The sequence below is a fragment of the Hyaena hyaena genome, unplaced genomic scaffold (assembly GCF_003009895.1).
Source record: "Hyaena hyaena isolate Hyena2069 unplaced genomic scaffold, ASM300989v1 scaffold_246, whole genome shotgun sequence".
NCBI lineage: Eukaryota > Metazoa > Chordata > Mammalia > Carnivora > Hyaenidae > Hyaena > Hyaena hyaena.
In genome coordinates this window covers 924,285-937,075 of record NW_024080877.1, presented here as the reverse complement: position 1 = coordinate 937,075, position 12,791 = coordinate 924,285, and the positions used below count along the sequence as shown (strand labels likewise).

The 12,791-nt window shown below is 43.2% G+C and overlaps 1 protein-coding gene across 1 annotated transcript in view; it reads left to right on the top strand.

The window, feature by feature from the left end:
* KIF5C (kinesin family member 5C) overlaps positions 1-12,791 on the top strand; it is a 155,709-nt gene that overhangs the window by 99,758 nt on the left and 43,160 nt on the right. Inside the window, exons 12-14 of the mRNA XM_039244578.1 lie at positions 4,456-4,631; positions 9,642-9,710; positions 11,647-11,853. Coding sequence (XP_039100509.1) covers positions 4,456-4,631; positions 9,642-9,710; positions 11,647-11,853 — 452 coding nt within the window. The remainder of the gene's footprint in view (positions 1-4,455; positions 4,632-9,641; positions 9,711-11,646; positions 11,854-12,791) is intronic.

The following is a 12,791-nucleotide window of genomic DNA, read 5'->3' as shown; positions in this document are numbered from 1 at the left end:
ATTTGCGAGATCTGATCTGTTGGGCTCTCTTCCTTCTTTTGAGAGCACAGCCAAACACGAAGAGAAATACCACCCGCTAAGAGAATGGCGTGGGCTATTCAAGAGGTCAGGAATGTAAAGAGATTTCTGAGTCCTGAGTGACCAGTTTATTAGAAAATTACTCTAGAAGGGATTAGAGAATGTCTTAAGCTGCTTACAATATTTTTAGGAACTAGGGTGAGACATGCTATTTGTGTGCAAAATAATCCCATAAAGGAATGACTTTTTTTTTTTTTTTAAACCTCACATTTATATAATGACATCTTGTAGCCAGCTGCTCTTACCCATCTGGCAACTTAAAGATTTCCTTTTAGTTTCTTTGATATAGAAATTACCTACCATTAGATCTGCCACTGGGCCTGTTTAATTGGTACTAAAAGAAAGCACCTCCTTTGCCAGATCTGCTGTGGTTTCTGATGGAAGCTGTGAGTGACCAGCAAATCTATGCCCCTGGAGTTGCAGAGAGAATGCAATTACCTTTCTATGTTCTCCAGAGGCTTTAGGGACTCAATTTATGAAAAGGATAACTAGCTCGTTGCTATTTCATGTGTGAAATTTTAATGAATTACTGGCAGTCCAATGGTTTTCTTTTTCTTTTTTTTTCTTGGAAAAAAAAAAACACACGAAAAAGCCTGTTTTAGAATTTTTAACTAATAGCCCTAACGAGTATTTCTGATTAGCCCGTCATTCTTGTTTATTGCAATTGATGGATTTTTACTTTTTGTAGGAATGCTATTCATGCCCTCGGGGGGTTTCATTTTATAATTAAAATGCTCTGCAAACCTTGTAGGTGTGCTCCAAGCGAATGCTCCTGTGTACACACAAATCTTTTTAGTTCTTACAGGTAATTACATCTGACAATAGGAAATGCCAGAATGCTTATTTAAAGAAGGGAAAGGATTCTAATGGAGGGCGGGGGAGGGGGAGGTTTCATTGTAGAAAATCAGATGCTTTACAATATTATAAGCTCTTTCCCTATAGACAGCAGGTACAAAGCCTCAGGGGATGAACTAAGAGAAATTTGCTTTTCATGCAAAAAAGGGGAATAAAAATAAAATAGATGCTCATCTTCATTTGGTGATCCTTTTCTGTTCTCCCACCACTGGATTTCAAGACATTTTTTTTTTTCTCTCCAGGGTTTGTTTGCAGCTGTCTGCCTTGTTACAATCAGTTGTTCCGTAATCACCTCGCGGGGGCTTCTCCAGAGACTCAGTCCACTGCAGTGCAGGGAATATTCTCGATTAACGTGGTGAGATTGCCATGGAGACAGATTGCCTAGTGTCAGGTGTTGCACAGTGTTGGGAATTTACAACCCCCAGACGTGTTTGTGAGCTGGACAGTGTAGTTACCAGGGACACTTCTGGAAGTCATTTTCTCGGTCCTTTGAAGGGTAGCAGTGTTTGGAAAACCAGCTCTTGGTTCCTCTCCGGGCAGGAGCTGTGCTCTCCCACAGATGCCTGCTGCTTTTGTTCCTGCGTGTTGCTGCTTTGTTCTTCTCGGCCTGAACGGCTGCTGCAAAAAATAATCCTGACTGCCTGACCTTTGGAATATACGCTGGGAAGAGCGCCTTGTTTAGATGTAGCTTTGTGGGGGCCATGTTGATGCTTTGATTCAGAGAATTGTTCAAGACACACCAGAAAGTCTGCTATGGTTTCAAATATTGTTTTTAGTAATAATAAAAATAAACCCGAAAGGGACTTGCACAGCTACATGGTGTTTTATTTTTGGAACTAAGCTACAGCCACAGAGGTATTGTGAAGACCTCAAGAACAGTAGTCTCAGAATAAGTAGAAATAATTTATCTGCAAAGCCTGGAGAGTTGACTGTTAGGGAGAGAAGAGGATGAGAGATGGACTTTAAACCATTAACACCTTTTGCGTTTTTTTTTTTTAAACACATACTATTTTAATTAAATCTTTAGAACAATGCTGTGTCAAAAGGCATTATTATTTTTTTCTCCTTTACAAAAAGCAGATGAAGAGGTTAAGTAGGAGATGGGCTTGTGATTAATTAGATTGGTTAAAAGGTGCAGAGTGGCTCCGCGTCCCCACACAGCACTGGAGATGTTAATGCTGTTTGTGGATTACTTTCAGGGTACCTCGTAGCAGCGTTGGTTGCTTGCTGAACTGCTCTATTCTTGGACCACTCTGGTACTTAGTGATGCTGTGATTGCTTTAGGGTCACTTGCCGCTAGGTTGTAGGGATTCATCCCTGGCTTCTGCCCATCCAGATGGATCAAAACATGCCCTGGGCGGCTCCTACGCACCCCCCAGCCTCACAGTGGCACTGGCTCTCAGCCGTGTGGAACCAAAGAACACAGGGGCTGTGTCTCTTCCAGATGTGTTTGTCTCTTGTCTCTGTATTTGGGACAGGTTGGCATAGGATAATAGAACCATATTCTGGCTGGTTTCCGGTCTAGTACAGTTAAGAATTTCACCTTCATTATGCTTAAACTGGCAGATTAAATCCATGCCACACTGGAGTGTCCTGTTCACAAAGTCCAGATGGTAGAACTGAAAGATTTGAGATATAGTCATAACCCAAATAGGAGAAATATTTATCAAAGTGTTGGTAAATTTCTCTGGAGAAGCAACAGAATTGGGAGGTAGGGGTGAAGGAAGGCTTTACAGTTTTTGTGTATATAATCTATGGTTAGACAAAGATATATTTAAGCAAAACAAAAAAAAAATCCTTAGGAACTAGAATATGGTACTGCTTTGATAGCCTGTGGATTTAACAGGCTGTAGAGAATGTAGATCCTTTAATTGGATGAGATCCAGTCTGCACACTGAGGTCGTTGATGGATGTTTTAAACCAGGAATTGGAACTGAATGAAATATTGATTTGGTTCAGGTTCAGTTCAAAGGCTACTCTGATATTCTGGTTTTGTTTCAGGTCAATAATTTTAGAAAAAGGCGTAGGTACAGTACAGTCTAGTTGAGCTTTAGAAGGAAAAAGGGTTGGCTCAGTCTTCTGTTCAGCAAAGGAATCATTTATTTCAGGTTTTGCCTCAAATGGAACTGTGATACAAAAGTGAAATCATTGGATGTTAATTTTTTTGACAGGGAAGTCTTCCTACCATTTTATAATTATCAAAGGGGATAATGAAATCTTAAGCAGCAAAGCAAACCCATCACAAAGTGTTTTGTTTATATTGAGATAAATGTGTGCAGCGTTCAGGTGACTTCCATGAGGCATGATGCATACTGTTCATGAAGCCACAGATTAGAGGATCCAGTTCTGTCTTTTATTGTTTATTTATTTTTTATTTTTTGGAGAAATTCCCTCTGTCTTAGGGCTGTTTTCATGGGGACTTTCCACAAAATGTATTTTATGGGCTGAGAATTGGGTGAGGCTTGGAACATTGCAGACACTCACTGATCGTAGCAAACTGATAGTGAAGTTGATGGTAAACATTGTGATGGAAAAGTATGTTTGGTTTTAGGTTGTTTTCCAAAAAGATGTTTGGGAGACTCAGTTGGGCCACATGGCTTTCATAGAATCCTTTTTCTGCAGTCCGGCTTTGCAAGGTGATTTTCTTGTTGGGGCTGGGCACTGACCAGCTTGAGAACTTCACTTCTTCCCTCAATTTGAATTGTCAGATTTGGTAATGCTGCCTTCAGAGGCCTCAAGAGAAAGCCACTCTGCAGACTGAGAAGTGGTTATGTGTGACTCTGCAAACTTAGAGGTGGTGTGCAGGGTCTCTGCACGACATTCTGGGTTGGCTCCTTTTTTTCCTTGGGTCTACTTGACATCATAAGAAATTATTCTATTTGAAGTCTCCGGATGAGCCAATTAATTCTGACCTCCTAGGGGAGAGGATGGTAGTAGGCTGTGTGTTTGTGCTATGTCAGTCAGAGCTCCTGGGCCCAGGGCTACCCTGTTTTCTCCTTCAGATTCAGGGACTCTCAGATTCAGAGGATTATGGCTCTGCAGTGTCCTCATCAATAGTGGTGAATTTGTTCCTTGATTTGGCTGTTTCTCTTAAGGAAATGGTAACTAACTAATAGGTAATTAGGATACCTCAGAAGTCTGTTTCCCTGTGAATCAACCACTAGATAGAGAGTCTAGTAAAGCTCCAGAATATTCCCCAATGAAAGGAAAGTGTATGCAAAAAGTTGTGGATATCACTGCAGGCTGGATTGGTTAGGAGCTTGTGTGGTTGGTGGAACCAGTGTACTTAAGTGATGCATCTCGAGAGAGGGAGTATTATATAGTCCTCCTCTTCCTTAGACTAGTTTGGTCAATTAACTACAACCTTTCTTGTCAAATAGAAAGAACGTAAGCTATGACTCTACAACCACTCTTTATTGTGTCCTCTACATCTTTTCACGGGAGTGACTATTTGTGGAACTTTCCTATTGGGTTACATGTTGAATTTCTTCAGTTCTCAACTCCTCTCATTGTGCTTTGCAGGAGAAGCTGTGCCTGAGGATGAACAGATCAGTGCTAAAGACCAGAAGACCTTGGAGCCCTGTGATAACACCCCCATCATAGACAATATTGCTCCCGTTGTCTCTGGCATCTCTGCAGAGGAGAAAGAGAAGTACGACGAGGAGATCTCCAGTCTCTACAGACAACTGGATGATAAGGTCTGTAGCCAAAGATTATGGTCCTCACTTTGGTACAAAGGCTAAAGGTGGCAGGTCCTAGACCCATTTAGCCAGAAGCAGCTGGGTCTAACCCCGTGGGGCTGGTGTAGGGCTCCAGACTCATATTTATGTCTGTTTTCCTAATACCAACCCAGCTCTTGATTGGGCAGACTCGGGGAACTTAATTCACGTGCAATGGAAACTTTATGGAAGTTTGATTGGAAGACTAGTTGGTCTAGATAGGCAAGAGTCTTCACTTCTGGACATTATACTGGGACTAATCACTGCATAAGAGTGGGAGTGGTGTGAGCACACATGATCTTTGTCCCTTCTAGTTTTAGCTGGGTGCTTGGCCTCACCTCTTGAAACTCTCAACAGTAGTGCCAGCTATAGGGGCAGGGTGGTGGCTCCTACTGCTAAATGTGTGCTTTAATCATGTAGCTCTAAAGCCCCGGGGTGAGAAACCAATGGTAGTGGTGTGTGGTCTGACAGATTTTTCTTTATTGGGAAATCTGTTTTCGAGGGCATACTCTTGAACGAAGTGGTTTGAACATGCTGGTTAGGGACGTCCAATTTTATGGTACACTTCTGGGGATCAAGTAGTCATGTAAATGCACAAGATGGAACAGAGGAAAAGAGACCTTAGAGAATGCTGTGCACTGTTCTTCCCCAGTGAAGGTCGGGTTAGGGATCCCAGAGGCATAGGAAAAAATTAAATTGATGCCTCACATGATCTTGGCATATTGCCCTTGGAATATTCTAAATCCTTTCCGTTCATTTCATCAAGGTTGCTGATATTTTTAGTCTGATTTAATCTTTTCTGTTGTGGTTCAGCTCAGAGTGCTTAGGGACACCTCTGGTTTGGCTGAAGCAGCTTTGTTATGTTAACATGGCCATTAATCTTACCAGCCTGTCTATTCTGAGTGAAGCTCAGCCTGTATCACCTTTACAAGCAGAATGTGGAGCTAGTTCCTGTGTATCTGTGACCCTGGGAATTCTCATTGTGACCACAGAGTTAAACGGTACCCCTCTGGTAACCCATGAGCTAATTTAATGAGAGTGAATACACACCCCCAAGAGCTGGGTTAATTGCCCTTTAGGCACTTGACATACCGTTATCCTTCCATTTCTAACCAGATATTATTATGTAAAACCTCAAAGTCAGAAAAAAAGGAGATCGATATTAAGTTAACAACATATGTAGTTTCTTGATTTCTCCAAAGAAATGCTATTTTTAAACATACTGTGATTTTTTTTTTTCATTTTAGAATTGATGGGTTCATTTAGTAATCGCCAAGGATTTTGGATGAGGGATGATGACCTGGTTCTATACTCTGTTCTCTATGAATAGACACCTTCCATGGTTGGAACTGGGATCATTCACCTTGGCAGCATGAGGAGCTTTCATTGACGTGGGAGAGAGTTTAGAGTCTTGAGTGCGGCTCCTGAGACGTAGAGAATGAGGACTGGGTCAGAGTGAGGATAACGCCATGGCTCAGGGCTTTCAGTTGGTAGCTGGCAAAGCTGAGTTTCTGCCTCCTTGATGACAAGCCCAGCCCACGCCCTGTTCTATCATTTGCCGGTAGCGTATGCTTTGAAGACCCTCTCTCTAAAGCACACATTTTGAGGTCAGCATTTGTGGTCCTTCACAGGGGGTTGCTGAGATCGGAGAGAGCACTGAGCCCACACGCCCTAGCCACAGAGGGCACCGATGCTGGTGGCTTGACCGTAGTGGCTACCCATGGTCTGCCTCTTGTCTTATCAGCCGTCATTCTTGTTTGTCATCGTCTTAAAGGCTCTAGAAGGTATTTCATGCTTCTGACGACATAGGTGGTTTGACACTTTGGAGAACGCATGAGCTGGGACACGGCATCTCCGCGGATTATTGAGTGGTAGAGCTAAAAGCATTTGGGTCCAGATGAGAAGCTAGCCCAGGGTGGTTACGTGACTCGCCCAAGTTCACATCACTCGTAGGTGGCAGAGCGGGAATGAGGCTGTGTCTCTTCTGGCTCCCAGTCCCGCTGTCATCCTGTTCGGTCGTAGCCCTTTAAGTGAAGGACTTGTCAACCCTAATGAATCTATTTAGAATGTGGTGGGAGAAGGGCTACCTGGTCCCCTCCCAGCGGCCCTCTCTGGCCCTCTGTGCCATCTCTCTGAGGGTCAAAGGACAGGTACTGACCAAGGCAGTGCTGTGTGACGGAAACGCATACACTCTCGAGTGAGACCTGGGTCTTAGTAATGCTGAGACTTGGGCTGATGAACTTCAGCCTACTCTGCTGAAGATGTTTTTCTCGTCTGCAATATGGGGCTCATATCTCTTAACACCCCAAAAAAGTTGCAGTGGAAATTCAAAGTTTCTAGGGTGTAGCAGTTGCTCAATAGTAGTTTCTTTCTTTCTCTTCTGGGTGCTGTTTGCTTGAGGGAGAATCCCATCTTATGTGGTATCAGAGGTGAGTTATGAGCAGAGTTAGAAGATGAACAAGTTGGTGTTGGCACTGTCTCTTTTATTCCTCATCTCCTCCAATACTTGTGTTCTACCGGAAATGTGTGAGGGCAATTCAGTGCAAGTAGAAATAGAAGTTGAACCTCATTTCACTGAGTACCATTGCAACAAAAACATTTTTATAATTAAAGGTGGCCAGTGATGGGCTGACAGCTCAGCATTTCACATGTAAGAAAGTCCAAGAACAGGAATATTTTCTGAAAAGTGCTTTGAAATCTGTTACGTATGGACTAGCTCTTAATAGTCAGCACCAGAGTGAGCACGTTCTAACGAGTGCACTTGAATGTATAGCTGTGGACCACACGGCACATTGTATTCTGAAAGTTTTGAAAATTTTTTTAAAAAGTTAATTCCTTGGAGAAGTTGCCTTAACAAAGGGTAAGCTTAGTTTTGGAAATATCTCTGGTACAACTGATTCATGTCCTTATCACGTAATCCTTGTTCATCACGTCCTTCCCAGATGGGCTAGTGGCCCTGGGTTTCTCACTGTACCTCAGAAATCATTGCACCTGACTTGTCACCTGTCGGGGAGGAAGCCCGCGTCTCCAGGCTTTGAAATGAACACAGTGTGAGAACAAAGGGCTGGCTTCTCCGTTCTGCTGCTCTCGTGGTTTCTATCACTTGTAGCCACTGCGTATGTGTCCCGGGGGAAGGGATGGTAGCTCCCTGATGTTAAACTCCTTGAGCCTTTTATGTTAAGTTGTTTAATATTTATGTGCCAAGGAACATAAACACAAAATTGTTCCTGGTAACTGACACTCTACGTTTATAAAGTAGAAGAGAAAATATGCCCTCCAGAGTCGTCTCCTAGTTGTGCAAGTACGTTTTTCTGGCAGTTTCACTCTGGTGTAATTTCCCTAATTCTCCTGCCAGAAATTGGATGGGGGGAGGAAAGTCATGAGTATTTTGCTGAACCATTAAAGAAACATTGATGTAAAAAGTTCAGTAGAAACAGGGTCTCCCCGAACAGAGAAATAAGCCCGAAAGATGTTCTACACAAAGGAAAATGAGATACAGATCCCGTAATACTGATTTTAGACTTTTCTTGCTCCATGGAAAGCATTCGTTGTGACACTGAGTCAATCTGATTTAGATTTTTTTTTTAATGGTTTATTTATTTCTAGGAGAGAGAGAGAGAGACAGACAGCGTGAGCAAGGGAGGGTCAGAGAGAGAGGGAGTCACAGACTCTGAAACAGGCTCCAGGCTCTGAGCTGGCAGTCAGCACAGAGCCCCACGCGGGGCCCGAACCCACGAACCGCGAGATCATGACCTAAGCGAAAGTCGGACGCTTAACTGACTAAGCCACCCAGGCGCCCCTGAGTCAATCTGATTTCAGTGTTTGCACCGACACAATCAAATAGCCTAGAGAATATCCTATGGAAAGCTGAGGTCCTGCGACCCAGGCCCTTGAGTTCAGCCCTCTCACCTCACCCCTGGAAAAGGCGGAAGGCGCAGTGTGGGTTTTCATGGGCGGCTGGGAGAACGCCTGGACCGCACCTGGCACAAAGAGCCCCCCCCCCGCTAATACTGAATCTGACTCTGCTTGGCTTTGGGCCCTAGAAGTGTTATCCACTAGGATTTTCTCCTGTGATTACGGGAGGTGCACATGGGAAGCGAAGTTGTTCTTCACAGGCGAGGCTTCACATTAGCATCTGAATTCATGAAAATCTTTGTAGTGAGGACGGAGCTTCCTGTGGTTAAAAGTCCTCCTGCTGCTCTGCCCGCACTGGCTGGACGGTGTGTGGGGAGAGGCAGAGACGTTCGCACTGGGCAGCGAGAGGCGGGCAGCTCTGGCTTTTGTGACAGCAGCACCTAGTGGCAGAAAATGAGAGCGAGGGAAGCTGACTTGTCTGTAGGAAGATCATCTCCTACTTTGGCGATAGGCGGGAGCATAAGCATTAACTTTCTGTATCCCCACTTCCTTGAGTGTTTTTGTTTTTCTCAAGTGGTAAGAAAATTAACTTCTCATCAAGGGGGAGATCTGCTCATGCTGAAGATTAATTCCCTAGTGAATGTTTTCCAATCTCTCTTAAGTAAGAGATTTGAAGTGGAAATACTGGTCTCTCCTACCGGTCACATGGCAGCATTCCTGGTCATTGATGTGTTTGACGAGGTTTGGAACATGAATATATTAAGGTGAAGATGGTTGGAAATTCACTCCCTTATTTTTTCTTAGCATCTTTGAATTGGGAGGTATAGCTCCAAAGTCCCTTCCTATTCCCAAACCCTGGATCTCTAATTTCTGGATGAGCAGGAATTGAGTTGGATGTGTAGGATATTATACCCAGATGTTTCATTTGCTGAGAAAGGTGGGCAAAGGAGGTATTTAAACCAAATCAGGACCCTAGAGCCAATCTCTTTTCTATGGGGAAAGCACCACACCATTCCCTTCATCTTCTCAGCAAGCTTACAGCTGGCATCCTGCTATCTGACTGTCGTCGGGAAACCGGGATATCAAAAATGACATAACTAACCCAAAAACATTAAACATGATGTTTCGTTTCAGGATGATGAAATTAACCAGCAGAGCCAGCTGGCTGAAAAGCTAAAGCAACAGATGTTGGATCAGGACGAGGTAAAGAATGCGATAAATTTTTTTTATGAAGTTCTCTTATTACTCTTTGTTGTTGATGTTTGCTGCAGAAATTTAATTTGCACAGATTTTTTTTCAAAAATCATTGAATCATGTGGACATTTCTTGGTAGATTTCCTTTGAATGCCTGTTAAAAGCCAAGTTTAGAAAATAAATGTCTGCCTTTGTAGAACTCTGGGGTTTTGAGAGTGAGTAGCGGTTTGTTACACTTCGTCTTTGAAGAGCGGAGACAAAGGAGTTTGGTGGTTGGACAAGGACGATTCTAGTTCCTCATCCTGGTACCCAGCACTCCCATTTCTTGCTGTGTTAGTTCTTTTCAGCTTTCCAAATCAGCCGGCTCAGGTCTTTGATATATATTGTGTTCTTGTGCTACCTTGTAGGAAGTAAAAAACCAAAAAACAAAAGTAAGAGATAGAGGGGAGGAGAAAGCAAAGAGGAAAGGGGTCCCAGTGTTCACTTAGTATGTGTTTGATATAGTAAAACGGAGGCACGTTGTTTTCAGTCTTTCCCTGGATAGTGTTGAGTTCTCCAGTGAATGTTTTTATTACATTGTGTTTTGCCAAGTATTTAACAAACAGGAACCTAAGCAAAGGATAGATGGCCAGTCTGTCAAACATGGATGATTAGGTTTTCTTGCTGAGGACCACCTAAGTATTTTTCCTCTTTTGTGCTTTAGGGTGCTTTCTGCTTTGTTGAAAAAGTGCTATGGATTGGATTACATGATACAGTTCCAGCAGGTGGTGTGGGCTCATGCCTGAAGTTCCAGCCCTCCCATAGACCTAATTCTCTCTATAACCATTCCTTTCTCTTCCTCTTTGTTTCCCTTCATCACTTCAGAACAGTGATTATGCCCCCTGTCCAAACACTTCCTTGGCAGGGAGATCATCTAGTCCTTGGCAGTCAGACCAACCATATTTAATTGATTTTCCTCTTTTTTTTTAATTACAACTTTTTTTAAAATTAAAAAAAAATTTAAACATTTGTTCATTTTTGACAGAGAGACATAGAACACGAGTGAGGGCGGGACAGAGAGAGGGAGATCCAGAATCTGAAGCAGGCTTCAGGCTCTGAGCCGTCCGTGCAGAGCCCAACACAGGGTTCGAACCCATGAACTGTGAGACCATGACCTGAGGCGAAGTTGGACGCTTAACCAACTGAGCCACCCAGGCGCCCCTTGATTGATTTTCCTCTTACCCGTAGTTGAGTCTTCCATCTGCTCAGTGTCTCCTGCCTTCTTCCTCCCATTCTATTCTTTTGTAATCCAACTTGATACAACTGCCTGTGATAAACTTCCTTTTATTACAGTTAAAACTCAGTATTGTTTTTCTATACAGCCAAGGCGATATCTGTTCTTTGTAGGAAAATCAAAAATACAATAGGCACAAAGATGAAATGAAAATATCCACAAGCCTACGCATTTACTTTGAACTAATGTTAATGTTTGGGATAGATCCTTCTATACATCCGCGATGAATATTAAGAAAAATCGACAATTGCTTTTGGTTGGCTCTGAAATGGACCTGTTTACAATGTGAAATAATGGTAATGTTAAAAAGCCATGTGGGCATCATTGTCATCCTCAGAGATGATTCCCTTCATTCTTTGTTCAACATTTGGCATAGCCAGCCAGCTACAGAGTGTGGTGATTTTTTTTATGTGTAATCAATTCTTTGAGTTAATCCTATGCAGCTTTAAAGTTGAAGGAAAAACAAACAAACAAAAAGTAGAAAGAAAAAGAAACCTATTTGAAACCTCATGCTATTTTTTTCATTTATTTAGCATCTGGATATACAGTATGGTTTCTAGTCATCCTGAGCATCCTATATCTGCTTTTCAAATGACTTTATTTTGGAGCGAGCACAGAACATAAACACTTGAACATTACATTCACCATTTCCACGCCATCTCATTTTCCCAGCTTTTGGCTTCCACAAGAAGAGATTATGAGAAGATCCAGGAAGAGCTGACGCGTCTCCAGATTGAAAACGAGGCAGCCAAAGATGAAGTGAAAGAAGTTCTCCAGGCCCTGGAAGAGCTGGCTGTCAATTATGACCAGAAGTCTCAGGAAGTGGAGGACAAGACCAGGGCCAATGAGCAGCTGACGGATGAGCTGGCCCAGAAAACGGTTGGAGCACTGGTGTCTGGGGGGCTGGGACTTTCCCGTTGTTGTTCCTGTACTTCTGTTGATGTCTGTTGACTGACACTATATAGGAAGGCAGTTGGCAGAATGGTTTTTCAGTGTTAGATACATTCTCTGAAATCCTCCAATAATTGAAATACTTTGTGTAGGTGACATTTGCCTACTCATCCCAGAACTGCGTATTGTTTCATATCTGAGGGATTTATAACAGCAGAGATGCCTTGTGAATAGTCAAGAGAGTGCAGACTTTGGAGCCACAAAAATCCTTGTTAAAATTTCGACTTTACAGCTATTAGGCCTTAACGAACACAATTAAACTTCATGAGTATTTGTTCCCTTATCTGTAAAAATTGCATTAATAAACATATGCCTTTCAGTGCATGAGAATTAGTGACAATTGGTATAAAGCACTTAGCACAGACCTGTGCATACGCTACAATACCAACAAAGAAATCTCAAAATGTTATATTAACAAGTGAGAGTAGGTGACCGATGGAAGATGTGGGTTTCACTCTTGTTCATAGCCTCCTGATGGAAACCCATTCCTCCCACACGGCTTCTTGTCCGAGCCTCGGGCTGAGTGTCCTGCTGTGTTTGTCGTCTTGTTTTAAGCCAGTGCTTCAGTCTGCACATTTCCTAAATTTCAGATTCTCCCGGTCAAAGAGGCTACAGGTTCTGCCCGGTGAGCTGGTGGCGGCAGGGCCAGGGAACATTTGGTGAGGTGGCTGGTGGTGGGATGTTTCCATTTTGTCTCTTTCTACTTGGAAAATGGGTGGTGGGAAGCTAAGTGGCCCTAACCGGCTGCCCTTGGCACCTTGGCCCAATGGCCTCCTGTCCTAGGATTGTGCCCAGCCTGCTTCGTGGAAAACATCCAGTCCCCCCAGGCAAGGGGAAGCAGATGGTGCAGGAAAGCTCTAAGCTGC